This window comes from Lagenorhynchus albirostris, chromosome 11, assembly GCF_949774975.1.
Source record: "Lagenorhynchus albirostris chromosome 11, mLagAlb1.1, whole genome shotgun sequence".
NCBI classification, from domain to species: Eukaryota; Metazoa; Chordata; class Mammalia; order Artiodactyla; family Delphinidae; genus Lagenorhynchus; species Lagenorhynchus albirostris.
Window position 1 is genome coordinate 89706131 of NC_083105.1, and position 21156 is coordinate 89727286.

General features: G+C 38.7%; 1 protein-coding gene across 7 annotated transcripts in view; it reads right to left on the bottom strand.

The window, feature by feature from the left end:
- PIK3C2G (phosphatidylinositol-4-phosphate 3-kinase catalytic subunit type 2 gamma) overlaps positions 1–21156 on the bottom strand; it is a 360629-nt gene that overhangs the window by 22562 nt on the left and 316911 nt on the right. For all 7 annotated transcript variants that reach the window (XM_060166784.1, XM_060166785.1, XM_060166781.1 and 4 more), the window contains one exon: positions 12011–12105. In XM_060166784.1, coding sequence (XP_060022767.1) covers positions 12011–12105 — 95 coding nt within the window. The remainder of the gene's footprint in view (positions 1–12010; positions 12106–21156) is intronic.

Genomic DNA, 21156 nt, shown 5'->3' on the forward strand with positions numbered 1-21156 from the left:
TTTGTTCATGTATTATTTTCCTAATCTTTTTGAATTTCTGTGTTTTCTGTAGCTCATCAAATTTCCTTTAAATAGCCATTTTGAATTCTTTCTATCAGGTAAATCACAGATCTTCAGGTCTTTGAGTTCAGTTACTGGAAGATTATTGTCATCCTTTGGTGGTGTCTTGTTACTTTGATTTTCATGTTCCTTGAAATTTTGCATTGTTGTCTTCCTATTTAAAGTGGCAGTCACCTCCTCCAATCTTTACTCTCTGCCCATTTCAGTGTATCCAGATTCATATTTTTTGCTACCACAGTGTTGTGGAACTTCTCTGCATACCTGAAGTTCCACAAAGGCTCTTTTATCCATGGATGATTGTCTAAGACAATGCTTTCCAGGAGCTCCTGCACCGTGGCTGAGAGGAGCAGGAGTCAGTACACAGCCCACTGCAGGGTCCTCAGCTGGGACTGAGGCCTGTGTGTCTGTTACCTGAAGCATAGGTAGGTGAGACTCCTCCTCGATCCCTTGGTGGATGGTGTTGGGTCTCACTTTTGTCTGTGGATGGATGGTGAATTTTTGTTGTTGAGTGGGAGACAAAATGAGGGATGTCTTTTGCCACTATTATGCTGATGTCACTCCTAAAGGGACTTCAGAAAAGTCAGGAAGGAACCAAATTATGAGAACCAATGTCAGGGCCTTAGCTTATGTGTTTTTGTTTGTTTGTTTTCTTAAAGTTAGAATGTAGAATTAAGGGAGATTTTGGTTAAAGGATAGAGATTAGGGTACAAGGCTTTCAATAAGAAGAGAGACTGATTAAATAAAATTTACATCATGTGTGTCCTATACATTGATGGCTATGTCATCTGGGGAGATGGTGAGTGTCCAGAGCTGTTGAATATTTAGAGCAATAATTCTCAGCAGGAAATCACCTTATTCTTAACTGAGACAGATGTGATGATCAAATATTTGTCACTTGACCATTCTCAGTTTAGTATCAAGTATTATAGAGAGCAGAATTCACAGAGCAAATCTATTCAATTGTAAATACAGCTTAAACTAAACTGCTGTGGATTGTGGCTGTTTTTCACAGTGACATACACTTAAGCAAACATTTACTTATTTAACAAACATGCATTAAAGGCATAGTATTGTGCTAGCACTATGAGATATACAAAATATATTTCCCACAGCTTTTACAATCAGTAAATTTTCAATACAATTGAAACTACAGGATGAGCCAAGTTGATAAGTTTCAAGAGCTGAGATAAGGCAGTGACTATCAAATGGATGGTATATAGAGTAAATGTAACAGGAGGCCAAAGAAGGAAGGATAACTAGGAACAAGAGTGGCCCAGAAGGTTCAGAGAGAGTGAGAGGTTTGAGCTGAGCCCTGAAGTTGAGTTGGACGTAGAGGGTAAATAGAAGGTAAGCAGAAGTATGATATAGTGAGCTAGAATGACTGATGTGTGTCTAGTCAACAGTGAATGTACCATCTAGAATATAACACAAGTTTTGTACTGTGGATGGTGGATATAAAAGGCAGGTTATAGCTAGACTGCATAGTATCTTAAATATTAGGCTAAAGAATTTTAAATTTACTGAGACTCTTAAAATTTTTTATCGATATGATTAAAATGGAGTTGTAGGATGTTTTATGCAGAATAGAGAAGTAGGAAACAAGGAAAGGAATACCACAGGAATCAACCAAAATAATCTATAGATAAATTAACAGAGACTATAGAGTCAAATTTTAACAATAATAAAAGTAAAAGGAAACTAAAATGATTTGTTGATTACATATAGGAGTACTGGAGTAAGTTAAAATATAGAAAATAAATTACAGAGAAGTTTTCATCAAGAGTTACTTGGGGATGGTGCAAGTAGTTCTGAGTGAGAGTTGGTTTTAGTGGAAAGTAGAGGACTATAATTTAGGATTGTTGAGTTTAAAGAGATGTCAAGATATCAGAGCGTAAATGCCTATCAGGCAGTTGGAAATATGTAAATTGAGTTCAGAGAAATATTAAAAGCAGAGACGTAAATTTAGGAGTAATTCACATAATCTGTGAAGTTTCAAAACTGAATAAAATTTCTTAGGAAATTAGTTTGAAGAGTTGAAGCCCTGAACACTGTAAAATCTTCACATTTAAGGGCTAAAGATGAAGTCAACATCTATTAAAGCACTATGTACCTTATCTAGTTTAAATTTATAAGTGCTAAGGAAGCCTCAGAAAGAGATTTAGAGAATGTACAGACAGTGAAGTTTTATGGAGAGCCTGAGAATAGAAAAGTTCAAGAAAGAAGAACTAAAGGTGTTGGCTATTGGAAGAGATCAATTACCATTATCATACCAATTATCATAGGTTTATAGAACAATTTATGGTTTGTTTTATTAAGAAATAATTGGTAATCTTTTTTTTTTTTTTTTTTTTTTTTTGCGGTACGCGGGCCTCTCACTGTTGTGGCCTCTCCCGTTGTGGAGCACAGGCTCCGGCCGCGCGGGCTCAGAGGCCATGGCTCATGGGCTCAGCCGCTCCGCAGCATGTGGGATCTTCCCAGACCGGGGCACGAACCCGTGTCTCCTGCATCGGCAGGTGGACTCTCAACCACTGCACCACCAGGGAAGCCCAATTGGTAATCTTTGAGGGTTAATGTTTCTTTGGTTAAAAAAAATCATGAAACAATAAAATATCTATATCTGGCCTGGGTACTCTTCACTATCCATTGCTTTGCATCTTATTCTTTGAAACAGGAAATCAGTGCCGTAATGGGCCAACTCTGGAAGAACAATTTTTTATTCATGGAATATAAACCAAATATAATCAATGAGATAATTATTATTAGAAAATTGCCCTTTATCAAGAAACTGATATTTATTTAGATAAAGTGAACCTAGGATGGGGCAGTGACAAATTTCTTTTACAAATCTAGATTTTAAAAAATTGAAAAGAATTGGGATAGTCAGAGAACTTAGCCAAGTTAGTTCAAAAAGATGCACAAGATTGATGGGCCAAGACAGCAGAGTAGAAATACCCTAAGCTCACACCCCCTCACAGACACACCAAAATTACCACTATTTACAGAATAACGATCAACAAAAAAGACTGAAACCTACCAGAAAAGATCTTCTACAACCACAATGAGACTGGTAGGAGGGGAGGAGTCACAATATAGTCTAGTCCTATACTCCTGGGTGAGCAATCCACAAACAGGAGAAAATTAACAACTTATTGACCGGAGATGTATCAATATGTTTTCAGAGAGTGCTACAATTAATATCACCGTGTGAAGTTGTTAGAGCTTAAAATTGATCAAGGGTTCATTATACAATTTATGATTGTCATTATCATTCACAGTTTGCCCCATTAGGTTTTTGTTCCAAACTTGTGTATATTATAAATTCAAGTTTATTACTGTAAAATTTTCAGAAATGACACATAGCAAACTTTTGAATGAAGAAGAATTTTTCGGTGAATTTTATGCAGATACTTTCTCTGATTGTCCGAGCGAAATATATACTAGTGTCTCAGAAAATGACAGTTCTTCGGAATATAGTTCTGATTCAGACAATGTGAATATTAGACCCAAAATAGACAAAAAACCTTAGTGATTGATTCTGATACAGAAAGTGAAAATGAAACTCACGGTGCTGGAGAATGCTCCTTTGCTTCTACAGAAGAGTGGATTGAAGACAACATTTCAGGAAAATTAGATGACTTTACAGATATGTCAGGTGTAACTACTGAATGTAATAATCCGCAAAGTGTTAGTGAAATAACAGAATTAATTTTTGGTAACGACTTTTTCGAGTTGGACGCTTCTCAAACAAACTTGTATCCCCGACAGAATAAAAAACCATATAAAAAGTATGATAAGGCTTTAAAATGGACTGATGTAACCAACAGTGACAGGAAGATGTTTCTTGGATTAATAATTTTGATGGGACAAATAAGAAAATCACACTGGAAAGAATACTGGTCGACTGATCCCTTACTTGAAACACCTATCTTTCCAAAGATTATGACAAGAAGAAGATTCGAACACATAATGAAATTTCTTCACTTTAACGATAACTCGGAAACTCCACTTCCTGCAGACAGAATTTCAAATGTTAAACCTATTTTGGATTATTTTCTACCAAAATTTCAATCTATCTATATACCCAAACAAGAGCTATCACTTGACGAGGCAATGATAAAGTGGTGAGGATGCCTCAGATTCAAAACCTATAATGCCAGAAAACTTACAAAATATGGAATTTTGGTCAGGATGGTTAGCGAAAGTGAAACTGGATATATATGCAACCTTGAGATTTACACAGGTGAAGGAAAGAAACTGCAAGAAACAATATTATTGGTCCTACAACTTTACCTTGGTTCATGACACCATATTTACTGAGACAATTTTTACAACAGTGTGTCCACATCTGAAATACTGTTGAAAAATGAAACCAGAGATCGTGGGACTATAAGAGAGAATCGTGGTCTACCAAACCAATTAAGGAGAAATCCAAAAATCTACGGAGGGGAGAAATGACATTCTTACAGAAGGAAGAAGTGATTCTTCTTATATGGAAAGACAAGAGGCTAGTTCGCATGGTGACAACTATTCATGACGCCTCTATAGCATCTACAGGAAAGGAAGACAGGAGGACTGGCCATCAGATAACTAATCCCACTTGTATATTACAGTATAATAAATATATGAAAGGAGTTGATCGATCTGATCAATATCTGGCAAACTTCAGTATCCTCTGGAAAACTAGCAAATGGTATAAAAAAGTGGGTTTCTATTTGAGTAATTGTGGTTTATTCAATGCATTTAAAATTTATTGTAGCCTTAATGCACAGAATAAAATGACTTACACGCAATTTTTGTTAGCAGTAGTTAGAGAATGGGTAACTGACCATCCTGGTGAATGTAGTGGTAGTCCTGCACCTGGTTCTTCTTGTGGTGTTTCTAAAAGAGCCTCCCGCAAAGACCCACCTTGTCGACTATCAGGTAAAATAAAAGAACATATTCTAGAGGGAATAATACTCACAGAACTAAAAGAAAAAAAAAAAATTGCCGCCAGAAAGTGTAGAGTCTGCTCTTCCAGGGGAAAGAGCAGTGAAACACGGTGTATTTGTAATAGATGTTCTGTTCCCCTGCACAGAGGTGCCTGCTATACTGCCTATCACTATCACACTCTAACGAAATATTAGAATGCTTTAGTAAGACATGTACAAAGTTTCAAGTAAATGCATTAAATGCAAAAAAAAGTTGTTGATATTTAATCAAATGTAGGTGTTTTGATATTCACTTAGGTAAAAATCGCCAGCCACAGGTGTTAGTTTCTGCAAAAATCCACCAGTCAATAATGTGTTAAAATTGTAGAACTTCTCCCAAAGGAGTAAGAGGTCTGAGCCCCGCATCAGCTCCCCAGCCTGGGGGTCCTGCATCGGGAAGACAAGCTCCGGAAGGCCAGCAGGCCTTACTTTTGGGAGTCCCAGAGGGCTGAGGGAAATAGACTCTATGCTTAAAGGGCGCATACAAAATCTCACAAGCTCTGGGACCCAGGGCAAAAATGATTCGAAAGGAGCCTGGGTCAGACCTACCTGCTGATCTGGAAAGTTTCCCAGAGAAGCAGGAGGCAACGGCAGCTCTCCCTGATGACACAGACGCTAGCGGCAGTGGACGCTAGTGCTGGCAAGTGCCATTCTGGAATCCTCCCTCTAGCTTATTAGTCTCAGGACCCAGCCCCGCCCCCACTCACAGCCTGTAGGCGCCAGCGCTGGAATGCCTCAGGCCAAGCAACTAACTAGGCAGGGACACAGTCCCACTCACCAGCAGACAGCTGCCTTAAGACCTCCTGAGCCCATAGCCTCCCCTGGACACAGCCCTTCCCACCAGAGGACACAGGAACCAGCCCCACACACCAGTGGGCAGAAACCAACACCAGAATCTTTGGCTCCACCCACCAGCGAGCCTGCACTAGCCTCAGGACCAGTCTCACCCACCAGCAGGTGGACTCTAGCCACAGGACAATGGCAGCTCCGCAGCGTACAAACCTAGTGCACCCACCAAGGCCAGAACCTGCCCTGGGACCAGCTGGGCCCTGGCCCTACCAACTAATAGGCCAACAGAAGCTTTGGGACAGCCCAGACCCTGTACCCAACTGTGTCAGGAGGCCTCTCCCCCATTCCCCCACCTCTTTCCCAGCAATCTGACATCAACTCTGGGATTCCTGGGCGCTACAACCAGACTCCAGAAGCCGGCTCTGCTTGCCAGTAGTCCAGCACTAACCCCAGGACCTGGCTTTAGCCATCAGTGAGCCAGCACTAGCCTCAGGGCCCTGGGGTGCTGCAGCTGGCTGCCTTGTGACAGGCCCGGTAAACCAGTGGCTGGCAGCCTGTGCACAAGGCAGGGCCTGGCAACCAACCATTCTGGGGGCCAACCAAGCCCACCAGACCACCCTCAGTAGTCAGCCCACCACAACAGAAGGACCCACACAGCCCACATAGGGGGCACCCTTAGAACATATTGCTCTGGTGACAAGAGGGGAGTGCACTGCCGGGATGCATAGGACATCTCCTACAAAAAGCCACTTCTCCAAGGTCAGGAAACATAACTAACCTACGAGGTACATAGAAATAAAAACGGCAAGTTAGGCAAAAAGAGAAATAAAAACGGCAACTTAGGCAAAATGAGGTAGCAGAGGAACACGTTCCAAATGAAGGAACAAGATTAAGCCCCAAAAGAAGCACTAAGTGAAATGGAGATAGATAGTCTACCCAAGAAAGAGTTCAGGGTAATGATTGTAAACATCTTTTAAAGAACTCAGGATAAGAATGAATGCACAGGGCTTCCCTGGTGGCGCAGTGGTTGAGAGTCTGCCTGCCGATGCAGGGGACGTGGGTTCGTGCCCCGGTCTGGGAAGATCCCACGTGCCACGTAGCAGCTAGGCCCGTGAGCCATGGCCGCTGAGCCTGCGCGTCTGGAGCCTGGGCTCCGCAACGGGAGAGGCCACAACAGTGAGAGGCCCGCGTACCAGAAAACAAACAAACAAACAAACAAACCGCAAAAAGAAACAAAAGAATGAATGCACGGAGTGAGAAGTTAGAAGTTTTTTTTTTTTTTTGCGGTATGCGGGCCTCTCACTGTTGTGGCCTCTCCCGTTGCGGAGCACAGGCTCCAGACGGGCAGGTTCAGCGGCCATGGCTCACGGGCCTAGCCGCTCCACGGCATATGGGATCTTCCCAGACCGGGGCACAGAACCCATGTCCCCTGCATCAGCAGGCGGACTCTCAACCACTGCGCCACCGGGGAAGCCCAGAAGTTAGAAGTTTTTAAAAGGATACATAGAACATTGTTATTTTTACATGTCGAATATTGCCATCATCTGTGATTTATTTTCATAACCCTCTTTTGTTACCTTCACCAAGTCTACGTGTTGTCTCTTTTACACCAGTGGGCAACACAAGTCACTTGGTGCTAAGTACAGAACTCCCATTGTATGCAGAGTGCCATTTATGGGGTAATTAGCCATGAGAAATGTTTCTCAAAGTGTGTCCATGGACCACTTGTGTCAGAGAACCTTCTGAAATGCTCGTATTTGGGAGCAGGAGAGAAGAAAACAAGTCTAGACATGAAAGAGTAGAAGAATCCATGAGACCAGGAGAAGACTGTAAAAGGCAGATGTAGAAATTCCAAGCCAAACTACAGAATCACAGTCACTGGGAGTCGCATCCAGGAATGTGGATTTTAAAAACAAGGACCCCCAGACTATACATACATAATAAAATTACAAGAATTCTTTAAAATAAAAAATAAAATGTAACAAAATTTTAACATGTATGTGTGTGTGTGTGTGTGCGCGTGTGTTTAGCCTGGGTTCTTGTTGTGTTTGACTAATTCCCTCTCTCTTCTGTTAATTTCCATACAGTAATGATTTTCTGTGATTTTGTGTCTTATGAAAGGATTAAACAGCACTGCATTTGAGATATACCCTGACATGACTTGCTCCTCATTTGAAATGACTTATTATTCTGTTACAGAGTAAGAGACTCTCATAATGTGAGCATATTCAATATCAGAAGGAAGTCTGGCATCCTTATTGATTACTTTTAGAGCCTTCTGGAATGGGCTTATTCTGGAGCAGGTAGAAGAAAACAGTCTAGAAATGACACAAAACTAGGGGAATCCATGAGACCAGGAGAGACACTGTAATATATAGAGAGACATTGCAGAAGTCAATGGAAGAGATCATTTTAAAGTGGGCTACATGGGAAAACACTAGAAAGATTTAAAAACATATTTCAAATCTAAATGATTTTTCTATGTTCCTCTGTTACATAAACTGAAAAATTATTGAAAATAATCTTGGCCAAGCTTCTAAATACCTGCATTACTTTGTCAGTCTCTGTTCACTAGGATAAATCATATTGTGCTGCTTTGAAAGGAAAAAAATTTAGCAATTTTTTTTTGTGAATTCACAGGAGGGAAGTAATTCTCAGAGAAAGCTTCAAGGATTTAATATAAGATAAACAATTCTTTTCATCAAACTCACTATTAAATATAACAGAACTGCAGGCAGAATAATTAATTTTAATATTAAAACCAAGCACAACTTCTTTAGTCTGATTACTCAAGCATGTGAAAATACTAAAGTCTAAAAAAATAAACAATTAGTTAAAACTTGAAATAAGAAAATATGTTGAGAATTTACAGATAGATTTTTCTGTCATTTACATTATAATGTTATCTCTGTCTTCAGATAAGCAGAAGAAATAAAATAGTCATTTAAGAGATGCTGTGAAAAATGCAAAGCCTGAGGACTTTGTTGTGATGATTTGGGGAAGGTGAAAAAAGTCTTAGTTCTTAGTTGTTCACATTAGAAGTAATTTAACATTCTTTCATTTAACAAAGTATTCATTGAGCATCTACTATATACTTGGCCCTGCTTTAGCCTCTAGGTTTACAGCAATGATACAGGGCAGTGGAGAAAATAAAGTAGGAAAGGAAGTTTGGAAGTGCCAACCAACAGCGGTGGTTTTGCAGTTTTACATATGGGAGTCAGAGAGGACCTCACAGAAAAGGCGACAGTTAAACACAGTTGTTTAGGACATGTGAGATTGAACCATGGAGAATTTGAGTCATGGGCCTGGGAAGAGCAGTCCCAATAAGCTGAGTAGCAGGTACAAATGTCCTGGGGCAGAAACATGCAGAAACATTCAAGGCATAGGAGGAAAATCACTGAGGCTGGAGTGGAGTGATTCAGGGAGTCTGTAGCACGAGGTGAGGTAGGAGAGGTCAAGGGCGTCAATACTTGGCTTTCATTGTAAGTGGTATGAGATTCCTTCCCCAGAGGGATATGAGACAGGAATGACAGGATTGACTTTTATTCTCAAAGGAGTATTCTGGATGCTAGGTTAGGAAGAGACTAAAAAGATATAAAGGCAGAAGCAGGGAGACCTGTTAAGAGGCTACAGCAGTAATTCAAGTGAGAGATGATGGTAGATTGAACCAACGGTGGTAAGCAGTGGAGGTGAAACATGGTGGGATTCTGGATTTATTCTGAAAGCTGAGCTCCCAGGATTTGCTGATAAGTTTGGTTGTAGTTTGTGAGAGCAGTCAAAAGGACTCTAAGGATTTTAACCTGAGCAGTTAGTAGGATGGAGGTGCCATTTAGAGGTGAGACAGGTTGCCAAAGAAGCAGGTTTAGGGGGGTGATAATCAGAAGTCTGATTGGATGTATATTAGATTTATGCTGTCTACTGAATTTCTACTAGATTTGTTGAGTAATCAGTTGTACATATAATTCTGGATTTTAGGGAGACTTTCAAGCTAGAATTATAAAATATGGAAGAAAAAGACATGTAAGTGGTATTTAAAGCCACAAGCCTGGAAATAAAAAAAGAGGAGTTCCAGGGCTATGTTAAGAGATTGTGGAGGAGAGAAGAACCAGTAGGGAGCATGACTTCATTATTAACAACTTTCCTTCCGAGGGCATTGGCAATGTAAAGGCTCTAGCGGCCCAAAGTGGTTTTCAAATTTTTATAGGATTCACCTGCTCATTTTCCATTTACCTATAACTTGATCTAAATCTTAAACTCTTGTTCTTAGTCACTTACTCCCCACCTTTATGCCTGCATCACACTGGTTTTGAATATACTTATTGGTAGTGCAACTTCATCTGAGTGTAAAGGGCATTTTTGAAAACTGTCAAAAGTAATTTGGGGATTTAGCTGATGAATAAAATGGGTGGCCAAGTTGGTTATTACTGCTTTTGATCAAACATTAGGCATGACTCTTGACTAGTATCAACAAGTTTATTGTGTGGTTTATATGCAGAGCTAAAAGCAATGTCAACAGGCATGTCCTAAAATGTTTTGAGCAATGACATTACTGAAATATATGTATAGTTTCCAAGAGGACTGTTTTCAATTGACAATTATATATCATACACATATATACGTTCTGTTAACTTGATTAACACTATTTCTTAATAGTCTATTATTTTATCATGTATATTTGTACAGATGCTTAAAGTCCACGAACATGCATACAGCTATAAAAAATATCTAACTTAATCTTCATTTCCCAGCCTAACAATTTCTTAAACAACTGCTATTCTCAGCTAAGCTGATTAACTTATCAAAAGCAATTGAAAATAATTATTTTAATGAGTGAAAGTTCTACAAAAACACATTTAATATTTGCCCAGCTCTTACAAAAATGGCTGATTGCAAACACTATAGATTTACAAACAATCATCCTTGGATATCTGGCTAATACTAAATTTGTAAAGGATGCATTCCCTGAAAGTTATGCCAAATATTTGTTCAATGAACAAATATTTATTAAGTTCTAGTGTGTTCCAAATGCATGTCATGTTGAGAAGAGTTTGCTCCTTTAAGTCCTTCAAAGTGCATCCTTAGAGATTTATGTGCATAAAGGAGAGAGCTAAGGTAGTGCTTCTGACTTTCTCCATGTGGAGTCTCCTGGGGAGTTTCACCATGTGGAGGACCTGTTTTGCTAGGCTAGCTAAAGACCAGAGAAATAGGTGAGTCTTAGAGTTACCCTTTTCTGTTTGTTACACCCAGATTCAGACCTTTAATCAATTACCTTGTGACAAAGAAAGCTCCCTCTCTTACTTAACGACATGGCCCAGTTGCCATCCTTGCCTCTCTGACTCGACCAATCTTCAGGAAGGAATGGGGTATAATAGAGAAAGCAGCTTTTAGTTTTCCTTAGAGGCTAACTACCATGGACGTTCTTGGTTCTGGGGATGCAAAGATGGGGTCCCTGTCATCAAAGAAATTATTACTTTTTGAGGGAAAAGAAATACCCTTGAGCAATTACATCAGAATATGATAACATACTCAATGGCAATCTGTGGGAAAACACTAAGAGCTCCTGGCTTCACAAAGAAGGTGCTGGCACTATTCAAAGAGATGAGTCAGTCTTCCACAAAGCTCAGCGTGATGAGAGAGGGGTAAATTCTTGGGACATAGCTTTTTTTCTTTTGGCTCTTAATACTCTAGGTAGTCCTGCTTTTTTGTTTTTTTTTTGTGGTACGCGGGCCTCTCACTGTTGTGGCCTCTCCCGTTGCGGAGCACAGGCTCTGGACGCGCAGGCTCAGCAGCCATGGCTCACGGGCCCAGCCACTCCGCGGCATGCGGGATCTTCCCAGACCGGGGCACGAACCCGTGTGCCCTGCATCAGCAGGTGGACTCTCAACCACTGCGCCACCAGGGAAGCCCCGGTAGTCCTGCTTTTTCAAAGCTTTTTCACTAGATTTGTCCTGACACTTCATTTTGAATAAAGTCTGGGTTTCATTCTATGACTTGCTCTGTGAAATATTTTATAGCCTTTCCCCCAAGCATCACAATTACACTGAGGCACAACGCTGTACCTGGTTCATTGTTCCTTACTTACACTTGGTGGCTGGCCCCATTTCTCTCACGAACGTTGACATTAATTGCTTAAAGGAAGAAAGTGATTTCTAAACGTAGGTTTACATGTTTCTTATTAGATAAGATAAACTTACAATGTTTTTCACGTGCTTCACAAGTATGGTCAGCTTCGCATCCTCGTATGTTATGACTAACTGCACCTTAGGCTTCTTGTCAGGAAACTTCTCACCTGATGAAACAGTAGAGTTTTAGTGGATTAAATTGGAAGTGGCTGATCACAGGATAAACTGAACATTCAAAGACTAAAGCAGGACCAATGAATAATATGAAAAAGAAACATTCTTCATATGACACTGAAAACATAATACTCTTCAGGAAACTGGGTTGGTTAAGGTAGGATTTGTGTCTAATAATCCTGAATCTATTCTACCTCCTCATAGTCTATGTTTTGTTTCAATCGATACCATTATTTTCCCGATTATTAAAGCCTGAGATGTCATTTTTGGCCACAATTTTCTCCTCAACATTCAGTACAATGAGCTTAAAGTATTAGAGAACATAGGGGTTGAAAGTGTTGGCTTTAGAAGTCAGTGAGTCTGGGGTGCAGGTCCCAGCACTATACTAAAGACTGTGACTAAGTTAATCGACTTCTGTAAAATGGAGATAATAGTCATCTACTTCAGGACAGTTGAGATGATTAATTGGTAACATTCAAAAGTTCTCACAATATAATCTCTCAGTGAATGTTTGCAATCACTCCATGTATTTACACTCAGCTCTTCCTTTCCAGTTCTGCTGTGCCTAGTGCAGATGCATATGGATCTTTTGCCTGAACTACTAGAACATTCTCTTCCCCTCCTCCAGAACCCAAATGTATTTGTACACAATTACCAGTATCATCTTCCTAGGGCAACTTTTATAAAATTACTCTTCGATCAAAGTACTGTTCAAAGCTTTCCATAGCTTATGAAAAAGTCTGAATTTTTCAGCTTTGTATTACTGCTTCTTATTGAATCTGTCTTATTTCCCATTCTTATTATTTCATACTGCAGTCTGTATGTTCAGTTCTACAGACATGCTCTGCTATTTCCTTGCAGACATTGCTCATATTATTCCCTTTATTTAAAATGATCTCTTCCACCATTTTTGGCTATTGAAATTTTACCTTTCTGCAAGGCCTAATTAAAATGCAAAAGGGTTTCTGTGGTCGCCACCCTCTGAACTCCCCTTAGCACGGCCCTTATCACTTAATATTTATATTGTAATTATTACCTTACATGTCTCAATTTGCTTAGTGGATTACAATCTCCCTTAGGGCTTACTTTTTTCCTATTTCCCCAAGGGATATATAAATCAGTGCTTGCTCCATAAAGTTGCACTAAACGTTTATTTAATGACAAAAGTAATCTCAATTTTCCTTTCAAGTTATATCTTTCCTACATTAAAACGAAGGCTTTAGTTTTTTAATTAAAAATTTCCAGTTTATAGCCCAAGGATTAAGCATAATTCACAGTTTTCTAATATTTCCCTTGGTAATCTCTGGTTGTATGTTTTCTGAGGGAATTCAGAAAGAAGAAATTTACTACTACTAAGGAATTTGGCAATGTTTTGTTGTGGGCTCATTGGGGTCCACGTTGTTTTCTGATAGTCAGTTTTAGCTCTCTAATCCTAACATTTGAAAATTAAACCTGAGCTTTATGTTTCTTCTCCCAAAGCCTTTTACATGTTTATTAGAATAGTTTACACATTTTAAATAGGTAATATTAATTAATTTTATTGTTAATGTGGATTATTGACATTGAAATAGTTAAAATTCACATTGAGTGTTCCTTACAACTGAAATGGTAATTATGTAAATATAATAAAAAAATTCTTCCTTAAAATATCTTGATTATGATGACTGAGTGACGCTGTGAGTTTGAGACACTACGAGATAATTTTGACTGTAGTACTTGGGTAAATTGTATTTCATAGTACAAAAATGTAGTTGAACTTTTGGTATGAGTATGCTAAAAATGCTGATACTTTTTTGATGCACAATGAACATAATTTTTGAATTAAAGAGTGAAAGGATTATTAATTAGAAACTTAATGTGTTTAATTAGAGGAGCTTTAATTCAGACAGGAAATTAGCATAAATTTATGGGTGAGTGTCTAAATGATAATCATGCAACTGTTACTTGAATTGACTGAAGATGATATTCCACCCTAAACCTTTCATGCAAGATTAGTAATCACAGTATCCATCAAAACATGTCAGACTTTAGAACCCACTGAAAATACAGGCCACTCAGAAGTCTTAGCAGTCAATGTAGTAATAGCAGAGGTACTTAGGATTTTTAGAATTCTTATTGTGTGCCAAATGTTGAGCTAACAGTTTCACGTACATAAACTCACTAAATCCCCACAGCAAACCTACAAAGTTTGTGTTACCTCCATTTTACCCATGAGGAAACTGAGGTATTTTGGTCCAAATTTAGGCAGGGTCAAATGATCTCTAAAGACTATGTTTTTGAACATCATGCTGTAAGGTGCAACAAGGGGTCAATAACCTAAGGGAAAGAATTTAAACGAAGAGCCCAGAGAGGGAGACTTTTGAGAATAGCTTCACAGGGACAAGAAGATGCTAGAATATCTTGATTTTTCTGCTTCAAGTTATTCTGGGGGATCTAATCATGCTTAATCTAACCATTTATAGTAACCCCAAGAACTGTTAAAATATCATTGGTCCAAAGAATGACTGTGTTGAAACGCTTGAATGCATGGCACTACAGCAGCTAATACGGGCTTAATTATGCATAATGTGTCCATTAATGTTAAAAAATACCATTTCAAAATTTAACTTCCTTTCAGATATAATATATTCATATGATTCAAAAATGAAAATTTATTTTTAAAGTATACAGTAAAAAGCCTTCCTCCCATTCCTAACACCTATTCACCCAGTCCTCCCATTATTATCATTTTTTAAACATTTTTATTGGAGTATAATTGCTTTACAATGGTGTGTTTCTGCTTTATAACAAAGTGAATCAGCTATACAAATACATATATCCTCATATCTCCTCCCTCTTGCGTCTCCCTCCCACCCTCACTATCCCACCTCTCTAGGTGGACACACATCACTGAGCTGATCTCCCTGTGCAATGTGGCTGCTTCCCACTAGCTAGCTATTTTACATTTGGTAGTGTATATATGTCCATGCCACTCTCTCACCTTGTTGCAGCTTACCCTTCCCCCCTCCCTATGTCCTCAAGTCCATTCTCTACGTCTGCATCTTTATTCCTGTCCTGCCCCTAGGTTCTTCAGAACCATTTTCTTTTTTTGGATTCCATATATATGTGTTAGCATACGGTATTTGTTTTTCTCTTTCTGACTTACTTCACTCTGTATGACAGACTCTAGGTCCATCCACCTCACCACAAATAACTCAATTTCATTTCTTTTTATGGCTGAGTAATATTCCATTGTATATATGTGCCAAATTTTCTTTATCCATTCAGCTGTCAATGGACACTTAGGTTGCTTCCATGTCCTGGCTATTGTAAATAGAGCTGTAATAAACACTGTGGTACATAACTTTTTTTTTTCACATCTTTATTGGACTATAATTGCTTTACAATGGTGTGTTAGTTTCGGCTTTATAACAAAGTGAATCAGCTATGCATATACATATATCCCCATATCTCCTCCCTTTTCTGTCTCCCTCCCACCCTCCCTATCCCACCCCTCTAAGTGGACACAAAGCACCGAGCTGATCTCCCAGTGCTATGCGGCTGCTTCCACTAGCTATTTTACATTTGGCATGAATCTTTTGAATTATGGTTTCCTCAGATATATGTCCAGTAGTGGGATTGCTGGGTTGTACGGTAGTTCTATTTTTAGTTTTTTAAGGAACCTCCATACTGTTCTCCATAGTGGCTGTATCAAGTTACATTCCCACCAACAGGGCAGGAGAGTTCCCTTTTCTCCATACCCTCTCCAGCATTTATTGTTTGTAGATTTTTTGATGATGGCTATTCTGACTGGTGTGAGGTGATACCTCGTAGTTTTGATTTGCATTTCTCTAATGATTAGTGATGTTGAGCATCCTTTCATGTGTTTGTTGGCAATCTGTATGTCTTTTTGGAGAAATTTCTATTTAGGTCTTCTGCCCATTTTTGGATTCGGTTGTTTGATTTTTTGATATTGAGCTGCATGAGATGCTTGTAAATTCTGGAGATTAATCCTTTGTCAGTTGCTTCGTTTGCAAATATTTTCTCCCATTCTGAGGGATGTCTTTTGGTCTTGTTTATGGTTTCCTTTGCTGTGCAAAAGCTTTGAAGTTTCATTAGGTCCCATTTGTTTATTTTTGTTTTTATTTCCATTTCTCTAGGAGGTGGGTCAAAAAGGGTCTTGCTGTGATTTATGTCATAGAGTGTTCTGCCTATGTTTTCCTCTAAGAGTTTTATAGTGCATGGCCTTACAGTCAGGCCTTTAATCCATTTTGAGTTTATTTTTGTGCATGGTGTTAGAGAGTGTTCTAATTTCATTCTTTTACATGTAGCTGTCCAGTTTTCCCAGCACCACTTATTGAAGAGACTGTCTTTTCTCCATTTTATATCCTTGCCTCTATCAAAAATAAGGGCAACCATATGTGCATTCCATTGATCTATATTTCTGTTTTTGTGCCAGTACCATACTGTCTTGATTACTGTAGCTTTGTAGTATAGGCTGAAGTCTAGGAGCCTGATTCCTTCAACTCCATTTTTCTTTCTCAAGATTGCTTTGGCTATTCGGGGTCTTTTGTGTTTCCATACAAATTGTGAATTTTTTTGTCTAGTTCTGTGAAAAAATGACATTGGTAGTTTGATAGGGATTGCACTGAATCTGTAGATTGCTTTGGGTAGTATACTCATTTTCACAATGTTGATTCTTCCAATCCAAGATCATGGTATATCTCTCCAACTGTTTGTAAAATCTTTAATTTCTTTCATCAGTGTCATAGTTTTCTGCATACAGGTCTTTTGTCTCCTTAGGTAGGTTTTTCATAGGTATTGCATTCTTTTTGTTGCAATGGTAAATGGGAGTGTTTCCTTAATTTCTCTTTCAGATTGTTCATCATTAGTGTATAGGAATGCAAGAGATTTCTGTGCATTAGTTTTGTATCCTGCTTCTTTACCAAATTCATTGATTAGCTCTAGTAGTTTTCTGGTAGCATCTTTAGGATTCTCTATGTATAGTATCATGTCATTTGCAAACAGTGACAGCTTTACTTCTTTTCTGATTTGGATTCCTTTTATTTCTTTTTCTTCTCTCATTGCTGTGCCTAAAACTTCCAAAATTATGTTGAATAACAGTGGTGAGAGTGGACAAGCTTGTCTTGTTCCTGATCTTAGAGGAAATGGTTTCAGTTTTTCACCATTGAGAACGATGTTGGCTGTGTGTGTGTCATATATGGCCTTTGTTATGTTGGGGTAAGTTCCGTCTAAGCCTACTTTGGAGGGTTTTTATCATAAATGGGTGTTGAATTTTGTCCAAAGCTCTTTCGGCATCTATTGAGATGATCATATGTTTTTCTTTCTCCTTCAATTTGTTAATATGGTTTATCACATTGATTGATTTGCATATATTGAAGAATCCTTGCATTCCTGGGGTAAACCCCACTTGATCATGGTGTATGATCCTTTTAATGAGCTGGTGGATTCTGTTTACTAGTATTTAGTTGAGAATTTTTGCATCTGTGTTCATCAGTGATATCGGCCTGTAGTTTTCTTTCTTTGTGACATCTTTGTCTTGTTTTGGTGTCAGGGTGATGGTGGCCTCGTAGAATGAGTTTGGGAGTGTTCCTCCCTCTGCTATATTTTGGAAGAGTTTGAGAAGGATAGGTGTTAGCTCTTCTCTAAATGTTTGATAGAATTTGCCTGTGAAGCCATCTGGTCCTGGGCTTTTGTTTGTTGGAAGATTTTTAATCACAGTCTCAATTTCAGTGCTTGTGATTGGTCTGTTTATATTTTCTGTTTCTTCCTGGTTCAGTCTTGGAAGGTTGTGCTTTTCTAAGAATTTGTCCATTTCTCACATGTCCATTTTATTGGCATATAGTTGCTTGTAGTAATCTCTCATGATCCTTTGTATTTCTGCAGTGTCAGTTGTTACTTCTCCTTTTCTATTGATTTGAGTCTTCTCCCTTATTTTCTTTGTGAGTTGGCTAATTGTTTATCAATTTTGTTTATCTTCTCAAAGAACCAGCTTTTAGTTTCACTGATCTTTGCTGTTGTTTCCTTCATTTCTTTTTCATTTCTTTCTGATCTGATCTTCATGATTTCTTTCCTTCTGCTAACTTTGGGGTTTTTTTATTCTTCTTTCTCAATAGCTTTAGGTGAAAGGTTAGGTTGTTTATTTGAGATGTTTCTTGTTTCTTGAGGTAGCATTGTATTGCTATAAACTTCCTTCTTAGAACTGCTTTTGCTGCATCCCATAGGTTTTGGGTCATCGTGTTTTCATTGTCGTGTGTTTCTAGGTATTTTTTGATTTCCTCTTTGGTATCTTCCATGATCTCTTGGTTATTTAGTAGCATATTGTTTAGTCTCCATGTGTTTGTATTTTTTACAGTTTTTTTCATGTAATTGATATCTAGTCTTATAGCATTGTGGTTGGAAAAGATACTTGAAACGATTTCAATTTTCTTAAATTTAGCAAGGCTTGATTTGTGACCCACGATATGTTCTATCCTGGAGAATGTTCCATGAGCACTTGAAAAGAAAGTGTATTCTGTTGTTTTTGGATGGAATGTCCTATAAATATCAATTAAGTTCATCTGGTTTAATGTGTCATTTAAAGCTTGTGTTTCCTTAATTACTTTCATTTTGGATGATCTATCCATTGGTGAAAGGGGGTGTTAAAGTCCACTACTAGTATTGTGTTACTGTTGATTTCCCCTTTTACGGCTGTTAGCATTTGCCTTAGGTATTGAGGTGCTCCTATGATGGGTGCATAAATATTTACAATTGTTATATCTTCTTGGATTGATCCCTTGATCATTACGTAGTGTCCTTCTTTGTCTCTTGTAATAGTCTTTATTTAAAGTCTATTTTGTCTGATATGAGAATTGCTACTCCAGCTTTCTTTTGATTTCCATTTGCATGTAATATCTTCTTTCTTCCCCTCACTTACAGTCTGTATGTGTTCCTAGGTCTGAAGTGGGTCTCTTGTAGACAGCACATATATGGGTCTTGTTTTTGTATCCATTCAGCCAATCTATGTCTTTTGGTTGGAGCATTTAACCATTTACATTTAAGGTAGTTATCAATATATATGTTCCTGTTACCATTTCTTAATTGTTTTTGGTTTGTTATTATAGGTCTCTTCCTTCTCTTGTGTTTCCTGCCTAGAGAATTTCCTTTAGCATTTGTTGTAAAGTTGGTTTGCAGGTGCTGAATTCTCTTAGCTTTTGCTTGTCTGTAAAGGTTTTAATTTCTCCATCAAATCTAAACGAGATCCTTGCTGGGTAGAGTAATCTTGGTTGTAGGTTTTTCCCTTTCATCACTTTAAATATGTCCTGCCAGTCCCTTCTGGCTTGCAGAGTTTCTGCTGAAAGATCAGCTGTTAACCTTATGGGGGTTCCCTTGTGTGTTATTTGTTGTTTTTCCCTTGCTGCTTTTAATTTTTTCTTTGTATTTAATTTTTGATAGTTTAATTAGTATGTGTCTTGGCATGTTTCTCCTTGGATTTATCCTGTATGGGACTCTCTGTGCTTCCTGGACTTCACTGACTATTTTCTTTCCCATATTAGGGAAGTTTTCAACTATAATCTCTTCAAATATTTTCTCAGTCCCTTTCTTTTTCTCTTCTTCTTCTGGGACCCCTATATTTCGAATGTTGGTGCGTTTAATCTTGTCCCAGAGGACTCTGAGATTGTCCTCAATTGTTTTCATTCTTTCTTCTTTATTCTGCTCTGCGGTGGCTATTTCCACTATTTTATCTTTCAGGTCATTATCCATTCTTCTGCCTCAGTTATTCTGCTATTGATTCCTTCTAGAGAATTTTTAATTTCACTTATTGTGTTGTTCATCATTGTTTGTTTGCTCTTTAGTTCTTCTAGGTCCTTATTAAATGTTTCTTGTATTTTCTCCATTCTATTTCCAAGATTTTGAATTATCGTTACTGTCATTACTCTGAATTCTTTTTCAGGTAGACTGCCTATTTCCTCTTCATTTGTTTGGTCTGCTGGGTTTTTACCTTGCTCCTTCATCTGCTGTGTGTTTCTCTGTCTTCTATTTTACTTAAGTTACTGTGTTTGGGGTCTCCTTTTCGCTGGCTGCAGGTTCGAAGTTCCCATTGTTTTTGGTGTCTGCCCCCAGTGGCTAAGGTTGGTTTAGTGGGTTGTGTAGGCTTCCTGGTAGAGAGGACTGGTGCCTGTGTTCTGGTGGATGAGGCTGGATCTTGTCTTTCTGGTGGGCAGGACCACGCCTGGTTGTGTGTTTTGGGGTGTCTGTGACCTCATTATGATTTTAGGCACCCTCTCTGGTAAAGGGTGGGGTTGTGTTCCTCTGTTGCCAGTTGTTTGGCATAGGGTGTCCCGCACTGTTGCTTGCTGGTCTTTGAGTGGAGCAGGGTCTTAGTGTTGAGATGGAGATCTCTGGGAGATCTTTCACTGTTTGATATTACATGGAGCCAGGAGGTCTCTGGTGGACCAATGTTCTGAACTCAGCTCTCCTACCTCAGAGGCACAGGCCTGACACCTGCCCAGAGCACCAAGACTCTGTCAGCCACACAGCCAGGTATGTGGGGAGTTTCTTGCCTTTTGGGAAGTCTGAGGTCTTCTGCCAGTGTTCAGTCGGTGTTCTGTAGGAGTTGTTCCACATGTAGGTGTGTTTCTGATGTATTTGTGGGGAGGATGTGATCTCCACGCCTTACTCCTCCGCCATTTGAAGGTCTGCCTCCCCATTATTATTTTATTCGTTTTCCATATATTTCTCCAGATGGACACATATTCTTCCAGAATTTCTCCATATAAGTAAATATGAATAAGTATTTTTATTCTCGCCCCTTTTTCCTAAAAGGAATAGCATATTTACTATTCTACACAACAGTCTTGGAGATACTTTCATGTCAATAATACAAAGCTTCTTTATTTTTTAAATATACTTTCACATTATTCCATCATGAGGAAATAGCATAATTTATTTAACACTTTACCCATTGACGGGCAAGTGGGTTGTTCCCAATGCTTTCTAGATGTTACAAACCATGCTGCAGTAAATAGCCTTGAATATGTATCATTTTGTACCTGTGCACAAAT